At 36.3% G+C, this 20,732-nt stretch overlaps 1 protein-coding gene across 5 annotated transcripts in view; it reads left to right on the forward strand.

Moving 5' to 3' along the window:
• Positions 1–19,607, forward strand: part of GK (glycerol kinase) — a 37,364-nt gene extending 17,757 nt beyond the window's left edge. For 2 of the 5 annotated variants that reach the window (XM_054223895.1, XM_054223904.1), the window contains 10 exons: positions 499–579; positions 2,492–2,570; positions 4,392–4,488; positions 6,147–6,231; positions 9,592–9,712; positions 11,280–11,423; positions 12,395–12,475; positions 13,985–14,071; positions 16,048–16,118; positions 17,197–19,607. In XM_054223895.1, the coding sequence (XP_054079870.1) occupies positions 499–579; positions 2,492–2,570; positions 4,392–4,488; positions 6,147–6,231; positions 9,592–9,712; positions 11,280–11,423; positions 12,395–12,475; positions 13,985–14,071; positions 16,048–16,091 (819 nt within the window). In that variant the 3' untranslated portion in view covers positions 16,092–16,118; positions 17,197–19,607. The remainder of the gene's footprint in view (positions 1–498; positions 580–2,491; positions 2,571–4,391; positions 4,489–6,146; positions 6,232–9,591; positions 9,713–11,279; positions 11,424–12,394; positions 12,476–13,984; positions 14,072–16,047; positions 16,119–17,196) is intronic. The other 3 variants (XR_008469790.1, XM_054223914.1, XM_054223923.1) reach the window with 3 other exon arrangements.
• Positions 19,608–20,732: the final 1,125 nt, after the last annotated feature.

The raw sequence follows: 20,732 nt of genomic DNA on the forward strand, positions 1-20,732 counted from the left end.
AAGACCTCATTTCCTAGCTCATTAAATTCCAGAAAGAACTTTTCATATCAAGTTTCTTGCTCTTTCCTTTTATGTGTTTCTTAACCTCACCCAGAAGTACTGAGTATATAACCACGTGCTTTTCTCCTTGTCTTTGCTATTTTATTTCTTTCCTTCATTTTTTCTCCCATTGTGTCTTTGTAGTTGTAGTTAATAAATAATGCAAAGCTTTGAGTTCCTTCTCATTCACATCTTCAAAGACCCACAATTCTTTGCTATAAGGAGGCTGGAAAGATCTGAAGCATCTTGTGGAAATGAGAATTAACACCAGCAATCTGAGGGTTCTATCTTAGGTTTTTATTTAGAGTGATTGATAATTTGCTTTGTTTAAACTTTCTGTAGTTCATTTTTTTTCCAGTGAAGGTTTTGACTCTTGTTTATTATCACTTCAATATTTTTATTTAAATATTTTCTTCCTCTGTTCATGCTTTACCTTTTCTTTCCCCTTTCCCCATTTAGTCTGTGTTTTCAGAGCATGGTCTTCTAACCACAATAGCTTACAAACTGGGTAGAGACAAACCTGTTTGTTACGCACTAGAGGTAGGTCCAGTAATTTCTTTCTTTGTGTAGTGATACGTGTTCTTGTTTACTTCTGTTTTCTAGTATCCTTATGTTATCTTCAGTTGCATGGAAATCAAAATAGCTTTGTGTTATAGCTTGTGTGCCTCAAGGGTTATGTGTGGTTTTGGTTATCCCTATCTCCAATCCATATTATGTAATCTAAGAAAAATATTTCTACATTGCGTCATTTATATTTTCAGGGCATGATGGCTAAAACATTTTTTTTGTTACAAGTTTTTCAAATACTTAATAAATGTTATAAATAAATAAAAAAGAAAAAACTTTACACTAAAATTTGGTTTAAAAAAGAGAGAAAAAAGTACTAGTGTTTGAGTTATCCTCTCATAATAAAAGGCATGACTAAATGTCTTTGGTTTTTATTTATGATTAATTTTCCTTCTAATTTTTAAAAATCTGAATCAAATTCCTGGGACAGGAATCTTCTAATAATTGAACTTTTTTTACCTACTAAGGCTTAGGTGCCTACTTCCAGAATTTAGTTCCTCAGTTCTCCACACAACTCTGAGGGCGTCCAAATTCTGTAGAAAATTGTATTTTTACTGTAACTTCATTGTTTTACTGTAAGTTCATTGTTCTAAAGCTCTGCTTCTGAAGCACACATCATCTGAACACCTGTTTGGCACCAAAGCTTCATCAGGATCAATAGAATTATTATTCTTCCATCTCTGTTGCTTAGTGGGCTTGATCTAATAATTATTCTCAAAACATACATAACGAATTCTCTGCTGCCACTAATGTTTTTCATGTGAAACAGGCAAAGACAACACACAGGATTTTCTTCACTGGGAGAATAGTTTGTGGCTTGCAGTACTGTACTAGGATGTGGGAGGCTGTGTTCATTTCCTTTTCCCTCCCTAAGGAAAGTTGATCTTGCGTTTGTCACGTTCTGGCAAATTTTGGGGTTTTCATTTTGTGCAGTTCTGTGAAAGTTTTGTTTTATTTTCAATCCTTGTTCTTAAAGCAAGAACTGGAACTGTCTTGAGAGTGATTTGTATTTATGCATGCTGAAACACATGTGTGTGTACTTTGCTTCTTCCTCATCTCCAAGTCTTTAATGATATTCTCAGAATAAAGAGCTTCAACAAAAGATATTCAGTGTTCTTTCTCCTGTACCCATGCTAGAATCATCTACAATCTTCCAGAGAGGCAAAAAATGTGGATTCAGTCTTTTCTTTTAATCAAACCCATATCATGTAACCATAATAGCTAGCTCATTAGAAAACACCCCTGCTCCTTCTAGCAATGGCTTTGAATGAAAATATGATGCTGCTCCCATTTTGCTTGAAGCTTAGTCTGGTAGACTTGAGGCTGTTGTGTAGAGAAATCCATTTGGACTTTGGAGTGAGATGGGAGCCATGCCATTCATCTGCAATGTGATGGAGATATTCAGGGCTGTTTCCTGAGGCAGCAGAGGAATTTTGCTGGCAAATGCAAGTGCCTAAATTTTCCGTCTGTCTGGACATTTGTGTTTAGACTCTAGACATAATCAGTCTTGGGTTTTTAAATCAAAGCATAAAAATCTTAATTTGTTGGAAGAAAGAAGGCTGAGGCTACTGGACCTCATGACTAAATCAGAGAGACAAGAAGACTGCTTAAGAAATGTCATGGTAACTCCCCTCCGTGGAAAAAATGGTGCAAGATGCACCTTTTCCACATGGAGCCTGCGTAACAGGCTGCCATTTTTACATGGCAGTCTCCAGCTGCCAAGAAGCTTGTGGTTTGTTTGTGAGCATTCTTGGAAGTGCTTTAAGCTGTGACTGTAAGCCTGCAGTTGGAGGCCACAGCTATCCCTCCTCTCCAGTCTTGTAAAAAGGAAAACAAAGCTAACGGTTGTTGTGTCCTAATGTTGTAGTGATTTTGTTTCCTTCAGGGATCTGTTGCAATAGCTGGTGCTGTTGTTCGTTGGCTGAGGGACAATCTAGGTATCGTTAAGACTTCACAGGAAGTTGGTGAGTATTCACAGTTTGCAGCTGTTCAGTTTTTTAAGTTTTCAAATGTCTTGATGTGTCTAATGTTGAATGAAAGCTCAAAATATTCAAGTAAAGAAAAGCTGGAAGATGTATATATTTTGCGGGTTTTGAACAATTTGTTTTGCATCCGTAAAATCAATGTTTATTTATATATGTATTGCATACAGCATATCAATACAGTCTTTGAAACCGTTTGTCAGCTTTGTATTGCAATCTGTACTTTTTAGTAGTTTTCCTAGCAAGGAAATTCAGGAAGATATTATACTTACAGTGTATTTTCTAGTTTTATACAATATTAAATTTTCCAGAGCCAAGAGTATTTAAGTGTTTATTACAGAAGCCAGAGCATATTTGATCCATATTCATTCCTGTCATAAATATGAGAACCTGAGGCCCTACATGTACAACGATTTATGTGGAAAGCTTCATATCCATTTTGTTAGGGACCTCAGTTTGCAAAGCTGCCTCTGGAGGGTCGTAATTTGTTTTGGGTAAGAATACAGTAATCCTCCAGCGTTTGGGTAGCTGATGTCTTCTGCTTGAACTGAACTGTAACAAGGTGCTGTGTGACATAGAAACTAGGAATATATCCAACTTTGAAAAAAGGATAAAATGTCAGAAGTATGCAAGTGTAACAGTTTGAAAGTGACTGATTTAATGAGATTTAGGATTAAAAAGCAATTCATTACATATTTTTAGTAATTTGATATCTTATTCAAAGGTGGAAAAATTTAGAATTCAAATTTTATGTAAAACTTCAAAGATTAAGCAAAAACATAAAACGTCAGTCTGTTTTTCTGTAAGAAAGCTTCGCAGATCATAGCAGATCGTACAGAAGAATATAAACTACTGTCACGTGAATTAGCCAGCTGTTGAAACACTACAGTACCTCTTAGCTTCACAAGTTTGACTAGACCTTTGGAAGGTTTGAGTTTCAAGAACTTTAATCTTGTCAGTGTTGTTAAAGTCATGTCGGACTTCATTATCTCTTCCTGTTTCCCTGACCATGTACTTCCTTCTCCCTTCACTCCTTTTTTAAGCAGAGCCTTCATTTAAAAAAAAAAAAGACTTTTTGAATAAGTTTTGCTCTTTCTTTTCTCTGTTGCTGCTTTTCTGATCAATGTAAACAGAAGACATTTACAAAAGCAGAAAAAAATACTTTCTTGTTATAGGAAGGAGCTGCACGTTAGCATTACTCCCTTTGCAGTTCTAGGTGTTTTAATATAACTTAAAAAACTTACAGATGTTTTAATATTGAGGAGTTCAGATATCCAAAGTTATTGCTTAGATATTAAGAAACTTGAGATTTCTTGTAGCTGGCCTTGTGATTATATACGTAAACTGAGAATTTAGACCTCTAAATCCATTTGAAATTAATGGGAATTTAGTTCTGAACTCCCTTTGGTCTTGATCCAGTTTCACTTGCTTGCCTTGACTTAAATGCAAGTAAATTGTGACCTTTTGGACTGCTTTGAAGGTTGCATTCTTTATCCACAGATATCCTTTGAAAACCTCATGGAATTTAGGTCAGAATATTGAGTACATGATTTTGGTTTTCAGTTTTAATTTTTCATTTTACATTTCCCACAACATTCATATTGGTTCAAATGGACAACTAGTTAATGAGGAACACAGTGCCAGTTGTATTTTCCAATTGTATGTGGATTGGTTATTTTTGTAGCAATCTAACATATTCTGAATATTTTTCCTATTTAAATAATAACACCTTTAAGTGTCATATTTTAAGTGTTAGTACAGTTGTGGAAAGCTAAGTGAAGACTGTTTGTGTGTGTGCATTAGAAAAACTGGCTGCCGAAGCGGGGACTTCTTATGGCTGCTACTTTGTGCCAGCATTTTCAGGACTGTATGCACCATACTGGGAGCCCAGTGCAAGGGGGTAAGGATCTGGCTAAATACTGCATTTACAGGGAGATTTAAGGATTTTGCAAATACTATCACTAGTCCTTCCAGGTATGTGAAAGTGTTCTTTTTGTTCCTTTGATGTGTCTGGATACATCATTCACTGTGGTATCTTCAAGCAACTACCATGTTTCTCTATTGTATTTAATCTGTTCAAAACAGCAACTGCTACTGGGAGAAAAAGAACGATCTCAGCTACTCACCCTCCCCTCCCTCCAAAAAAAAAAGGAGGCGGGGGTCAGGGAAAACATTTGGGTTGGTTGTGCATTTCAGAGGACAGGTAAAAGACAGTTCCATCATTCTTGCCATTAGTGTGGCCAGCTTTTTTTCTTCACGCATTTCCGATTCTGAAAGGATTTTCATCTCACCAAGGAGAAAGAGGAGGTCTTCATACTTTTGAGCTGTCAAGCAACAAAAGTAGAAAGTAAAGAATTTAGTACTGATTAGGTTTTTTTGAGCTCAATTTCCCATGGCTGCTGCATTCGCTATCTTAAGTGATATAAGCTACTTAATTCCTCCCCGCTTCTCCTCCCTTTCCTTCCCCCTTATGTCCAGCTTTCTTTCTACTCTATTGAACACTTCTCTCCTTCCAGTCCTTTTTGTGGTTGTTAAGGCTTAACTAGCTGGTATTAGTTAGAACTACTAGTTCAAACAATAATCTTATATTTGTCATTTCTGCTTGCCTACTGTTGGGGAATCATAACATGCCATGGGAGTCACAGAACCATAAAAAATTTAAATACAAAATACCTTTCCTAAAGTGAGAAAAGAAATCTTAAAAAATATCTACTTCCCAAGGTTTCAAGTAGTTGCATCTTTAGAATTTAGATACTTTTTGTAGGTAAGGAAGAAAATAAAATCTTTGAGTTCAATGTTTTCACAGTTTTTCAGATCACATTGCTTAACTTTTTAACTGTTAAAAGCTGATCTTTGGAATGGTAACAACTAAAAATGTCCTTTAATATCTTTGAACTTGCATGTATCCAGCACCAAATATAGCAGCATTTCTGTGTAGTACACTACTTACTATTCCTCAGCTGTTGGAATAGAATAAGAGGATAAATATTTGCTCTGCAGTTCAGTGACAGAATTTAGCTTACTCATCATTAGGTGTAGCATAATTTCCATATCCAAAAATCTCTTTGAAGGTGCAGAAGCAACTAATGATCATAATAGATCTGAAAACAATTTTAAGCATTTAGAGCGCAGCACTGACCCAGCTGGGCTTTTCCTTAAGTACCGAAAGCACTGGAGAATTTTTTAAGACTTTATTGATAGGTGATATTATTTTTTAAAGAAAAATCATCCTCAATCATACATTTCCTTTTCTTAAAGGAAGACTAAAATTTGTGTGTTTGTGTGTGTAAGAGGGAATATGCGCTCATTTGCATGCAGATTTGCAATAAAATTATAATTTATGGCAATCGTATTGATTGGACACGTAAAGCATGTCAGGAAAACAGGGATGAAAGCTTAGATTAAAGAGAAACAAGCTTTTTAATATTAAAAAGCAGTCCTCATATAATGGAACTGAATGATCTTTGAATTAGAAGGCCTAGGTCTGAAGTAACGATGTATGTCTGGTAAAGAAGTATGTCTATGTCCTAACTGTTTTGGTTTTTTTTTCTTCAACAGTATTATCTGTGGCCTTACTCAGTTTACAAATAAAAACCACATCGCCTTTGCTGCACTAGAAGCCGTCTGCTTTCAAACACGAGAGGTAAAGGCAAATTGGCTCCTAAATTCATTGTAAATTAATATGATAACAGGGACTGTAGCTCTTCAGGAAGAGAGAGGATTGAAAAGATATAACGAAGGTTAATCATATGCTTTAAATTGTACTTGGATGCTGTTCTTCTCTTTACCTGGTGCTAATGTTGAAAAATTGTTCCTGTGGGCTTAGGTACAATGATGTCATTGGGCAGTACATTATTTTGGGGTAGAAATGCTGCTTTTTATCAGCACTTAAAATAAGGCATACGTATTTTGTAACTATTTTGAGAGGCAGAATGTAGAAACATTAAAATGACAAGGTCAGTGCCATAGCTAAAAAGTTGCATTAGTGTAGGAGACTACATTTTATGTTGTCTGTTGTGATGGAGATGGCTTATGTTGTTTTCAGTACACAAAAGCAAAAATGAGATAAAGCAAGACAGCTGCAAACATACCAAGAGAAATCTGGATTCACTTCCTGCCGATTACATCTTGTATTGCCTTAACTGGCACTCTGCAACAGCAAAACTAAATTCTTACACAGGAAATGAATCTTCCAACCAAATCAAAGGGGCTGATATCAGCATGTTCTGAGCATTAGAGTCTTTACATCACCACCTACTATTAATTGATGCTCTCTCTGTTCCATACAAATACAGGAGAAAAAGAAATCCCAAGACCCCAAAGGGTAACAGTCAAACCTTAATTTGATTGCATGTTTTTAAACTGCTGTTATTTAAACATACTGAGTTTTAAAATAACAGCCAGCTAGAACTGTATGAGAGGAGGAAAGCAGCTTGCTGATTCTGTGGTGACACAGAATAGAGTATGAAGTACTCATTTGGAAAAAGACAGCCAGAAATTTCACCCAGATGTCTGCTTTTGAAATGGTGCTAACAGCCTCTGAGTCCTGAGAAAGCTGTGAAGGAGCTTGGAAGTAGCACATATCTCTAATTCTGGTACTAGAAGTCAGGGTAAAGTTACAGGGAACTGAACTGATGGTCTAGTTCGTTGTCTGCTCCTCTCTTTCCTTGTCCCTCCTCCCATCCATTCCCTCTCATGTGACAGCTCAATGAACTTTCCAGCAGAAAATTATCCCTCTTTTTGCTGGGCTATTTTTCTGCTGGATTAATGACCTCAGCTGCCTCGCAGAGGAGTGTAGCCAACATCAGAACAAGAGACAGGTTATGTGGCTGGGAGTAGAAGAGAAGGAAATAAAACTCTCAGACTGAGTGAGGGTGAAGTTGACTGTTTGAACAGATCTAATACTTCCTCATACTTTAGTCAACGTGCTTTTATCACAATGACAGGAGTGCCTGATTAGGTCTCTGGACACAATTAAATTAACAGATTAAGTCCTAGTGACACAGATAAAATATATGTACATTTTTCAAAGATACATTGTTAGTTCTGGCTTGTCAGAAACAAAGTTCATTTGTTTTAATTCCAGTTAAAATGGAACTCTTTTGTATCCTTCAGTAATTTCACATGCACTGGAGTTTTTGCTTGTTTTTATTGTGCCATCCAATCCTTCTAAGTCACTCTTCCTGATTATCCAAAAAGCTTCTTCCTTGTCCAGACAGATGACACTTCTTATGTTTTTTCCTTCCAGAAGGCATTATGGAAAAATAAGTAAGAGCTGCACAATGCTGTCATTCAGCAAAACTTTCATACTTGATTACCTTGCTCTTCATCCAATGTCAGTACAATAGAGAGAGCAGCAGAATGGTCATTATTTGTTTTGCTCCTTCATCCCTTCCTGATTTCTAGAATTCTTTTCAATTTTTTGATCTCTGCTGAGTACATAGTATGATCCAACATGCTCTTGCACAGTGGTAAACAAGGCCAGAGCCTCCAACAATATGTGTATGTAAAGCTGAGATCACAAGGCACTGCTGAAGTTCTGAATGGTAAAAAAGGCAGGTGAAATCTGAATAGACAAATGTAAAATGATACACGTGAAGGAAGTAAGTGGTGGGGAGCAGTACTAGCTTAGTACTGCCAGCAAACTTTGCTGCTGTGCTATGAACCCTCTTTTCCAGGTTATTTCTAATGAATGGAACAGTGCAGGCCCGTGGACAGATGTTGCCACCTTGAAAATTGGCCTTTTACTCTTACCTTCCAGTTTTTAACCACTCTTTATCCCGTGGCAGTTCTTTTAGTTCCTTTAAAGATTTTCTGGTAAGGGACCTTGCTGACTTACTTTCTGGGCACTGGTAGAATTACTGGACAACTCATGTCTATATAGTTTTTACTACTTTACAAACCTACAATTTTTTGGTTCTTTTTTAAACAAAAACATGTTGACTTTTCCCTATAAGGATTGTATAACTGAGTACTTTATGAACTACAGAACAGCACAGAATGTGTTGTAGTTTTGGTCTTTTATGTGGTCTATGTTGCTTTGTCATTTAAAGCTGAGGATAGTACACCTCTTTTTTATTCAAATAAACTGAAAAAATATAAAGAGAATATCAGTCTGCACTAGCTAATTCCTAACTTCGTCAACAAAAATTATGCACTATCCTTAAAAAATGTAAATGAGGCATTTAATTGACTGCTTTTACAAAACTCTAGAAAACCCACTATTCTGCAATTAAAAGGTGCTTGTAGGATAATGCTGCGGTGTTATCAGTAGCTAAGGTTTGAGGTAAATTTTACATTTTTAGGAAATTCTCTAAAAAGCATATTGATAGGTATTGGTGAATTAAATGCTCCACTCTTAGTTAATTATCCCTTGCAAACACTTCAACACTTTTCATTTATTTTCAGCTATCCACTGTGCTCAAAAGAAGGAAACATAATTTTACAAGAAATTGCACTAATAGTTTATTTTTGCAATCTGTCTTGTGTAATGTAAAAATCTCAATTTTCAACAGCTAAGTGAAAATATTTTAAGAGGCTGCTTTTTCAAAGGAGTTCAATGTTCAGCAGTTGCTATTGAGGTGTCTTCCAGATTGCCAGTTAAAATGTTTTAATTTTTCAGTTCTTTAATGCATCAAATTAGAGAAAGTATCTAGACAAACTGTAATGAGCTAAGTATTACTAAGTATTACTTCTTCCTTTGTTTAGCTTTGATAAATGTTGTAGCTGTCATCAGCTTTTCTCCAAAATTCTTCTTCTCAGGCCATATAAGCAACACACAGGCTAAATAGAGAGCATCAGAGGAGAAGCACTTCCTACAGTAGGATTTCTGTAATAAATAGAATGCATTTGCTGTGTATTAAACAAAACTGTATTGTCACTACCTCTGTTTTGCCCTCTTGATATACAGGGGGGAGAGGTGCTGAATTACCAGTACTTTACACTCAGAGGGTATCATGGATTTCCCTACATTAAATCATAACATATATTACTCTTACTTAAGATTTTAGATGCCATAAACAAGGACTGTGGAATACCACTAAATCAGTTACAAGTAGACGGAGGAATGACCAACAACAAAGTCCTCATGCAACTCCAATCAGACATTCTCTGTATTCCAGTAGGTAAGATGAAATTACAACTCCTATTTTGTTTTTAAAGCTGAAAACAATGTTGGTTTGTAATGGCTAATGAGGGCAATTTGGATTGCTTGCTTTGTTGTTGTTGCTGGTCTTTTGCTACTACTTGAGAATGTTGGGATTTTTTTCACAAAAAGGTTTTCGATCTTGCATCCAGTTTTGAGGTTCACTTCCATAGAAATCAGTGACTTATTGCTTGTGTCGAAATATTACAGCACTGTGATGGTATTGGACTTTAAAGCTGTCATATCAATTTCTAAAGATCTAACAATTTTAAAATCAGTGAAATTAATTCTGTTCTGCAACATATTGGCCCTGAGAATCTTGCTGAGAGATAAATCAGAACTTTACACCTCCACTGCTCATGTTTTGCACTTGCATTTCAGCAAAAAGCAGATACCCTTTTTTCTGTTCCCTTTGCCTGCAGAGACCTTTGATTTAATTTACAATGTAAAAGAAGACCCACAAAACACATTGTCCCTTCAGTTTCCTCTGACAGCAGCAATGAAGAAGGGAATAGAAGTTACAACAAAAGTGGGAATTGTGCAACCAGTTTTCTTGGCATGCATGATATGAAAAACAAACCCAAATGAGGTTGTTCCTCTCTAAAGCAAGTGAAAGTTTACAACACCAGTATTCTGATCCAACAGCAATGCAGCCATTTTAGAAATGATCGCGTAACACTTCTTTCACAGAAGCCCCCTAGAATGATAAAAAGGTTTTTTAGCTTTTGAAGGATACACTAAAGCTCTTTAAGGACCTCACTTGAAACCTGGAACATTTCAGTGTCAGTGAAAAAGGTGCATCCTTCTGAAGACATGTTTTAACTCCTGTAGCAGATCCCAAGTTGCTGAGTATTGTAAGCTATACATTAACATTCTTAAGGATGCAGCATGTCATGGAGTAACAAATAATCTTGCCTAATATGCAGCTTCTAGAAAATCATTTAGAAAAACATTGTGTTGTCTCATGCATAAACGTGAGACACTTCAGTGGAAAGTTTTTAACTCTAGAGATATTATAGCTTGCCTTTAATAATACATAATACACAAGGCTCATACTGTCAGTGCAGATGCATAATTAGCAGATGTGTAGCCTCTTTTAAGATGTCTTTTCTAAATATAAATGCGTTTAATAACACAGTATCTACAGCATGGGAATAAGACTGATAACTTAGCTAGTGATCACTGCTTTGAGGAGGGAGAGAGAAGACAAAGCAATAGTTTTAAAAAAATAGGACTACTCTAAGGAAATGGATGGTTGAGGACAGCAGCCCTGCACGGGGTATGAAAATGGGCAATTGCACGATTCAGTCTTGTAGGAAGTAGTGATCTGAGGTATTTCAAAGACTTGGAAGACTCATTGGTGAAGTTAGCCTCATAACCATATGAATGACAATAAAATGAGGTTTGCAGTTGGTAAACTTAAAGGAAGCATATAGCAGTTGTAGAAAATATATATCATTCTAGCTATATATGTAAATCTTTAGTTCTGATGTCAAGGTGACTTTCATTAAAAATCATAATGACTGCCTTCTCTGTGATTTACTTAGTAAAGCCATCAATGCCTGAAACAACAGCTCTAGGAGCTGCTATGGCAGCAGGAGCTGCAGAAGGAGTTGGAATTTGGAGTCTGAATCCTGGAGACTTGACAGCAGTGACATGTGAACGATTTGAACCACAGATCAACCCAGAGGGTAAAACCCTTTCATATTATCTAAGAAGTTGCAAACTTAATATTTTATGTCCAACAGATGGGTTTTTTTCTTCCTTTCAGACTTAACATACTGATATAAAAGCAGCTACATATAAATATCCTCACAAACATTGAAGATCAGCTTTGGAGTGTTTGGTTTCGATAAAAATGCATTTCACTTGCCGTTTTGTCCATGTATTGACTAGTAAGATTGGAAAATGATTAAAACAACATAACTCCACAGGGGAATGTGTTGGGTTTCTTTTTCTTCTTTTTGAAAGAAGCTTGGCACTGGGCATTGCAGTTAGTAGCTTTTGATTTATAGCAAGTAAAATCAGAGAAAGGTTTTGTTGAGAAAGATGTTTCCTAAAGGTCCTGTGCATTTGTGAGTTTTCACAAACGTAGAAAGGACAGGCTGACTGTTTTTGGAAGACTTTTCTTTTGGCTTTAAAAAGCCTACATTAATTATTGTTTTTTAGCTAACTATCTTTTCATCAGTTCTTAAGTGCTTCTAGAGATGGAAAGCATGTACTTGACATAATTAGAAAAGCATTTTTTTCTTTTCAATTATTTCTTTTTTTTGGTACAGAATTTTGTGTTAGCATTTTGATTAAAATTACTGCTATAATCCCTACTTCAAGACTGTATTTTCAACACTGAAGGGCTTCTACGTGATAACAATTGTTTCATTTTGCCCTACTTGTAAATTTCTTATTGGTGAACATGCAGAAAATTGTCTTTAAGGTTTATTTCTCCTTACTGTGCATAACTGTGGAGTTTTGGGTTGTTTTGTTTTGGGGTTGCTTGGACTTCTTTTTGTGTATGCAAAACAGCATTTTATAATGCTTGTTCTGTGCAGACAAACTATACTGTGCAAAAGAGTGGAAAGCTAATATTTTTGTCTTTGCTTCTTGAATACTTGTATTCATATGCATTGATAGGCCTTTCTGTTTGCTGATTTCTTGATTTCAGAAAGTGAATTTCGCTATGCTAGATGGAAGAAAGCTGTAATGAAATCTATGGGCTGGGAGACATCTGAAGCTCCTTCAAACGGTAAATCAGAAATTAATGCAGGTCAATATTATTAATTAGCCAGTTTCCCTAGGTAGTTAATCTTGAGTTTGGTGACCTTTTTCTGTTCCTCTCTGGACTATTCCAATGACTTAAAAACTACTACTTAAAACCACTGTGGAAACAAAGCAGGAAAACAGATAGATAGGTCTTCCTCTTGAAAGGAGAACACAAGCAATATCTTGTAGGGCTCTGAAAACAGAAGACACGAAATCAAGACTAACTGCAGATTAGTCTTACCTAGAAGAGATACAGCACAATTCTAAGACAGTGCAGGGATTTCGTAAACTTTCTTATACAATAACCTCATGTTGCAAAGGAGAAAAGTTTCATCCTGTGATTTTTCTTGCTATATCTTGCCTTTATTATTTGCTGCATAGGAAGGAGAGATTGACAGCCACATCAAAATCTGTTTGACCCACAAGGGCTAAGAGCAAGAAGTTATCATAAAGTGAAGAATTGCATAGACATGTTGTTCACACACAGGGAATATATAAACACTTTTGGGGGACTGAACAAGATCTCTCTTTTGAAGTAGAGGGCTTTTTCATCTGTCAGGTTTGAATTAAATAAAACCTGCAGTCTTCTATGATCTATAATTTGAATTTATATTTCAGCACAATTTCAGGGTAAGTTCTTAGTCCTGACACCCTACAATACATCATTTATGGGCTTTATCTTCATTTGATTTCTCATTTGTTGGAAAACCTATTAGAATGAAAAGTATTAAGTAAAGAATCCTCATAATGTTAATTCCTCCCACAGGCAACAGTTGCAGCCCTCAAGCTGCCTGAAGTCTCTTATTTTGTTCTTGAAAGCTAAAGCTAAAATTTTCCTTTTACCATCCTATATGCTAGCGTACATAATTTATTTAACACCAGCGTTATACAAACAATTCTGTCAAGACTATTCAGAAGGGAAATAGGTAACTTAGCATGAGTAACAAATTTCACTTCAGTGTTGTCCATTATGACTTGGTAGCCTTACATCTAAACTTTCTGTTATGTATCCTAAAATCCCAAGTGCTTGATGTGTTTCTTACTTAATTTATCTTTATTTCCTTTTGAAGGATAGAAAATTTTGCCTAACAGAAAATAAAACTAGATCTTGTTCTTCAGTTCATGTGAAAAGGGATATGTTTATCAAAACTTACCCTCTGGTTTAACACTGCAGGGGGAAATGTTATTTTCCTTAGCTCTTGCTTTGAAACTTTGTCTTCTGCCTGCTTGGAGTATTTAAGATTGAAGAATGCTAGAAATAGGCTCAACCTAGATAGTGCTAATAGTGGATTTTGGATTTGAACTCTTATATTGAGAACCTGTTTTGAATTATGTGGGGGTTATGCATAATCTTTTTTAGTTTTTCTGCAAATGTCACTACATTTGTTACTTTTTGCTGTTCATATGATTTTTAACAAATATATTGCAATTTATATATATATTTCTCTTTTGATTTGCTTGACTGGAAACACCCTCCCCTGGATGACATCAGGTGACCCTAGTATCTTCTGTAGTCTGCCTTTGGGTTTTTTTATTATGAGTAGCATGATAATGTTAATCGGAGCAAAGTACGTCTCAGGTTAGTTATTATTTGAACTAGATCACTTTAAAATCTCTCTACACTAGTCTAAGTGTTGGGGTTTTTTTTATTCCATCTGTTTATTTTTAGCAAAAATGACTGATGCTTTTTGTTGTTCATGCACACGAGTGTTTGAGGGTGTGAATTAGACATATGGTACCTAAGGGAACCAAGTGAATGCCATCTCAAATTCATCCTCATGTGCCATGAAATTCATAGTTGTTAGATGCACATGAAACCTTGAACTCTCCCCTTCCCTTGTCTAGCTATGCAGACTTTACACAGTTTATAAGATGGATCTGGGTTGGAGCAGCCTAGCAGAGTTTTGCATTGCCTACATTACAGTGTGCCTTGCAGTTAGAATAAGGTTCCATCCTTCGTCCTGTATTTCTTCTCACAACGTTTATAATTATTTTGAGGATCTTGTTTAAATAAAGTGAAGACTTTTCTTCTGTCCCTGAAAGGCTTCATGCACCCCTTTCATTTTTCTGGTCCCCTTGGAACTATTACATGGTTAGAAAACTTCATCTACTAAATCTGTAGAATATTCTTTTTGTACTTTGCTCTTGATGGATAAGTGAATTAATTTTGTATAAAGAGAAGAGACCCTAAAAGGCCTGTCTGCAAGACTGGGGAAAGGGACTGTGTGCATATGCAATGAAGATGCATCTTCAACCTATTAATGTATATTCTATTTTAAAAGAAAGTTCTTAGTATGCATGACGGTGTTAGTTACTTATGCCAGAAGTAAGACATTTCATTAAGATATTCTTATGGTAAGAAAAAGAAGTATATGGTGACGTCATTTGTTCTTTGTTGCTGTGTTTCATAATTTCATTTCAAAGAAGATATTTTACAGTATAGCTGTTATTGCTGCTTAGTAAGCTTTTTGGGGGTGGTTGTTGCCGTTTTCTTTCTTTGTTTTGGTTTTGGCGGGATGGGCGGGGGTATTAATTAAACAGACAATTGAGGACTCTAGCATACTCCTGTGATGATGTGTTTCTATTTTGTTTATACTCATTCAGCCTGCATTAACTATTCAATTGTAATTTTCCTTGCATGGAAGAGACTGTCTGAGCTTGTAGGAGAATGAAAATCCAACTAAACAAATGCTAGGCAAAAATCAAACTGAACGAATGGATTGACATTGATTTACTAACTCTGGAATGTATCTGTGAATGAGAACAATCTTGATGATGAAGAATAAAATAAAACCAGCTGCAAATAAGTGGGTAAATTTTTAACAAGCTGAACTAAGCAATTTGAATATTAATTCCAGGTCAGGTTCTTCACCACATGGATGATACCTGAAATAATATGAAGATCGATGTTAAGTGGGTAGATAAGCAACTTAAATTCTGGCTTTATTGCTTTTTAAAAACAACTAATCAGTAACCTGCATATAAATATCTAAACTTGCACTGCTGGAACTCATTAAAAAAATTATGGTTTTTTTCTCCTTTCCCTAAGCTTGCCGGTACCTTTCTGACACACAAGTGAAAAACATACTCATCTCAACTCACTTTGGCCTTCAGAACCCATTTTTACCGTTGTTTTCGGATAACAGTAACTATTGATATAGTTACTGTTACTATAATGTATATATATACTATATATACCAGTATAGTTACTTTAGATACCAGTATGTTGGTATGTCATTTACATGATATGCTTGGGGACAGGAGAAGTTACAAGAAATTTCCAGCTTTTATTTGTTTTAAAAATGATGATGTCTAAAAACAAATAGCATCAGTGATTATATGTACGGATTGTAGTTTTACTCAGCTGTGTGTTAGGGTAGAACATGATATACAGAATTTGAGTTGCTGATTGGAGTAGGGCTGCTTCCCCCTTATCCTTTTGCTTTTAAAAGCCGGAACTAGCTGACCAGACTTTCCTTGTAATTCAGTACAAGAACTCCATTAATTAATTTGTTACATTTTATCTTTTAATGAAATACTGGAACCCCAACGCAGTCATCAGTATAGTAGGTTTGAGGACTGAATCTACTGAGGATTGAATTCATTCTTCATGTGCTGAAGCAGCAGTAAGTCTTGCACGGCAACAGTGCTGTTGTTGAACATGTCTCTGTAAGGCAGGGCCATGATTTTACAACTACTGAAATGCGAAGGAAAAATCTGCTGTGGCAGAATAGAGAACACTAACGTGGCAAAAACCCATTTATGGAACTGCTAAACTAATTGCCTTTTCATGCAGCACCTGATGACTGAATGTGAACAACAATACTGTATTTCATTATATCATTTCATAATTTTCTCAAAATCAGGTCAATTACTTGTACCTTATTCTATGATCTTCATTCTTCTTGCATCCCAGGGGAGAAAGGGACAATGTTTTGGTTTATTTCACTATCAAAGCAGCTGGAGTCCTTACGCTAAGATTCTGTTAGGTTTTTCACAGTACTTCTGGAAGTAGACATCTGAGAGACTTCAATATATTCTGTAGCTGTACTTTTTTGGGGGGTGGAAGTTAACTGAAAGTGATACTATATTTTACTAGACTCAAATTTAAAGAAATGACTTTGCATTCTTCTATTGGCACCTCTCAAGTGAGGTATAAGTGGGGATTGGCTATATATGGGATCTTATGTGACATCTGGGGTATAAAATTCTCTGACTTTATTTTCACAGAGTAAGGTGTCAGTGCTGATAGTATTACTGTATTCTTCCTGCTTAAATATCCTTTGGGGTTTTTTTTAAGATTCTCTTTTTCTATTTTAGTTTCTTGTGTTGTGATAGTTGCTGCCAAATTGCATACCAATACAGGGATCACTATGCAGTTCTGCAAGTTAGTTGCAATAATATTTCCCAGATTTCTGAAAGCTGAGCTCATATTCAGAAAAAGATAAGCTTAGAGTACCTTCCTTCAATTCTTCTACTTGTTAAAAATTTACCCATCTTAATAGTGTGGTCTATTCTCTCCTACCCACACACTTAAGTGCTGGCTTATCTGGTGTCACAAGATACATCTAATTTATAACTGTATTAATTGAAAACAAAAGATGGTTATACTGAATTCTTCTCATAGCTCAGTTGTGGAGTAGAGTGTTATTAATGGTTTAGAGTAAAGTCTATGTTACTAATGCACGTTTTTTCTCATTTAAGGTGCTGGTAAATGAGACTACTTAGTGGACTCTCTGGATGCAGCTGATTTTTTTTTTTTTGTTTCGTTTTGTTTTGTTGTCTGAAGAGATTCCACCACCAATGTGATCATACTACTTGTGTGACTAAATCCTTTCTTGAACCTGTCTGTTGCCAGTCCCTGACTCTTCAGCCCTTCATTACTCTGCTCCCTTCCCCATCAACTCCAACTGCACTGGAGGCCCTTGCATGGACCATCTCACATCATCCTCTTAAATTTCACAAGCCCTAGCTTTGTTTGAGAAAGTTGGTATGACAAAACGCTGCAATTTCTGAGGTAATTATGTCAGATGTTTAGCTACCCTTTCAAGGTTTTGGTACTTTATACAACACACTGTAGGAAGTTAATAATGCACTATAGAACTTTGTAAACATCTTACAATTCTTCCAGCTGCTGTGAATTACCTTTGATATGTCTATGGTTGCCAAAGATCTTTTACTGTAGTGGCCACTGGTCTGAAACACATTCATTGGTACAAACCTTTTAAACACTAGCTCAAAATCTATTATCATCAGTAGCACACATTGCCACCAGTTTGGCAATGAAGAGGTTGCTGATGTGGTCCACAGAGTACAGTTACAAAGTTAAAACGTTTGGTTATGTAGTCAGTTTGCCCATTATAAGTATTCAAGACACTAAGTCCTGTGAGAGAGATGACAGGTGTTTTGGCTAAGGCCGTGTTTCATGTTCTTGTGCTTTTGTGTTAGTTTGGAAGGACAAACTTGATACAGCATGCTATTGACAGGACAGCTTCTTGGTCCTCAGCAACTGATAACTCTTAAAACTACTGTGTACAATGCACTTTTCTTGACCAATACTGCATGTATTCTGTCATCCTGCATAAGGATATTTGTTAACATTTTGAAAGTTGAAGCTACCTTAGTTTTCCTTAAAGAGGGTCCACTCCAAATTAAATACTAATGCTTTAGTTCTTGATCTCATTTAGTATATCTCAGGGACCAAAATCTCCCTTTCAGTTTCCATGTCCATAGTTTTAACAGCAAGTTGTCACAAAATATGCTGGGACAACCCAAAACCCTGACTTGGAAGAGTAAGCACTTGGCATCTGAAATGGGCCACTGTAATTCACAGCCAATTTATGTGACAACTGAGTTGCGTCCACTTTGAAACTTTTTGTCCTCCACAGGTAAAGGAGTGAGGCAATAATCTTATCTTCAGCTTTCCTGTTTGTACCAACAGCATGACAAATGACAGCCTTGTTGGTTGGGTCGGAGAAAATGTGTGCTTGTATAGTGTCACTAGATCAGTATAGAATAATAGCGAGGTTAAATGTGGGAACAACACGGAGAATTTCAAAGATGCGTTTAAATGCACTAGGAGTTAAAGGGAGCAGTTTTTTGGGTGCACTTGTTTTTAAAGATTTTTGTCTTTAAAAAAGTAGTCTTTAGCAAAGTTTGGTTTTCTTCATTAAACTATGATTAGAGGCTTAGTTTTTAAAAAGGTGTTAAATATGTGTGTGTCTGAAGCAATGGATTGCACAGAAGTTCAGGTCTGTACAATGTATTTAATATTGAATGCATATTAATTGCCTTTTTATTGTCAAGTGCAATGACCTTTGAAAATGTGACTTTTAATTAAGAAGTTAGAGGAGGAACATTTTTTGTCCTGTGGTTGCATGTATAAATTCAACAGAGGAGATTTCTGTGCGCAGGTGAAAATACAACATCATCATTCAAATCCCGTATCTCCTATAAATACTCAAATGTGAGGTGTGACAACTAAAATTTCTGGGTTTTCCAGTTTGTATTGGAGAGGTGAAGAAAGGGTGAAAAAAGAACACAAACCCATAGAAAAATCTTCATACTCCTTACCTTTACTTGGAGCTGTTGCTGATCCCACTTTACCCCAAGGAAGAGGAATACCAGCAGCCTTTGGAGCACACAGGGTGAGGGCAGCACACACCTCCAACACGGGACTTCTGAGTACGACTTCTTGCCAAAAACACTGAAGCACTGAACCTGGGAACGATTAATGTTGAAGTGTTGCCTTTGCCAGTGATGTATGCGGCGGGGGAAAGGTAGCACATAATAAGAAGGAGGTGGAATTTTTTGCTGCTTTTCTGACTTATCTTTTACTGGGAAACACAGTTCCTATTACTTTTTCACTGAGTAAAAATCGTTATTTTATTTTCAATTGCTGTTGCAAATATTTTTTAAGAATTTCACATCACTGTTAACTTTCTACCAACATAGTTGAAATATATTGTAAACTGCATGTTGGGGGGGAGGGGACAAAATGTTGAAAGTTAGCTTTTTGTGAAGCTGTGATTTATTTTTTCTATAAATTACCAGATTTATAAATTCTTACTTGAGAAATGCATTAACTTGGTATTAAAATACCATAAATAAATTAACGTAAGCTGTCAGTTTATTCTTGCACAGTATCTTTCAGACACATTTTCATTCATGTTTTTTACATGAGGCATTAGTATACACTGATGCATATTAAACAACAGAACGCCCTCGTTAAGTGTCACAGACGTGCTTTAACTTGCTCAGACATACGGCTCGAGTACATAGAATTGTAGAATTGTCTGGGTTGGAAAGGACCTTTCAGATCATTGTGTTCTGCTTTTCAGTGATATATTCGGTTTCAAGGACTGGATTAGAAATTACGTTTCCACAGGTCCCTCCCTATTCAGAAGAAAGCAGGAAAACAGAAGTAAAATGGTGAAAAGGAACACGGTTGTAATACAGGTTTGATCCAAAGGTCTTGATCAATGTTGCTTGGTGGGGCCAACAGGCCAAACGGTTTCTGCTCTTATACCATGGTCTGGTAATTGCTACGGGTTAAAAAGCTGCCATGAGTTGGGGGAAGAAATGTTCATGGGATAAAAAATGTGGCTGGGGGCTCTAGGCAGGAGCGTAAGGTATTTCTGTTGTTTTAAGAAAGAAGCGTGGGGACACGTGCCTATGCGGAGGGTACCTGTGTGCAGTGTGCCTGCCGGGCGCTTGTTTGTTCCGTTTCCACATCGCTCCCCATTGTGTTGTGCACATCTGGTGCTGCCTGATTATACCTAGGATACAGCCTTCATCCGTAGTCATACAAAGCCTTTAGTCCTCTATCGAAATCAGTTGTGTGAGTCAGAAACCCTCATTTAAATATCATATCAGCACAGAAACCTTAGGTAACATGTTATTACTCAGTATCAGACTTCTCCTTCTGCTCCTGAGACTCTTGAGTCTCCCTTTCACACGGCAAAATTATAGCCTTGCGTGTAGCTGCGCAGCACAAGAGCGTACTCAAATTTCGTGATTCATCAAGCTGGAATATTATAAGATGAGAACCTTATTAATGTAATTAGTACCGGAAATTTACATGTATAAAGAATTTTTGTTCAATGTAAGCTAGTACAATGTCTAGTCTATTACTGGAACTTTATACAAACAAGCTTCTTAATATCCGTATCAGCTCCAAGCCGTAATCTGTCCATCTGAAGAATCCTAGATCTGTAGCTGTTGGAATGCCATCCCATTAA

This window comes from Rissa tridactyla, chromosome 1, assembly GCF_028500815.1.
Source record: "Rissa tridactyla isolate bRisTri1 chromosome 1, bRisTri1.patW.cur.20221130, whole genome shotgun sequence".
Lineage (NCBI taxonomy): Eukaryota > Metazoa > Chordata > Aves > Charadriiformes > Laridae > Rissa > Rissa tridactyla.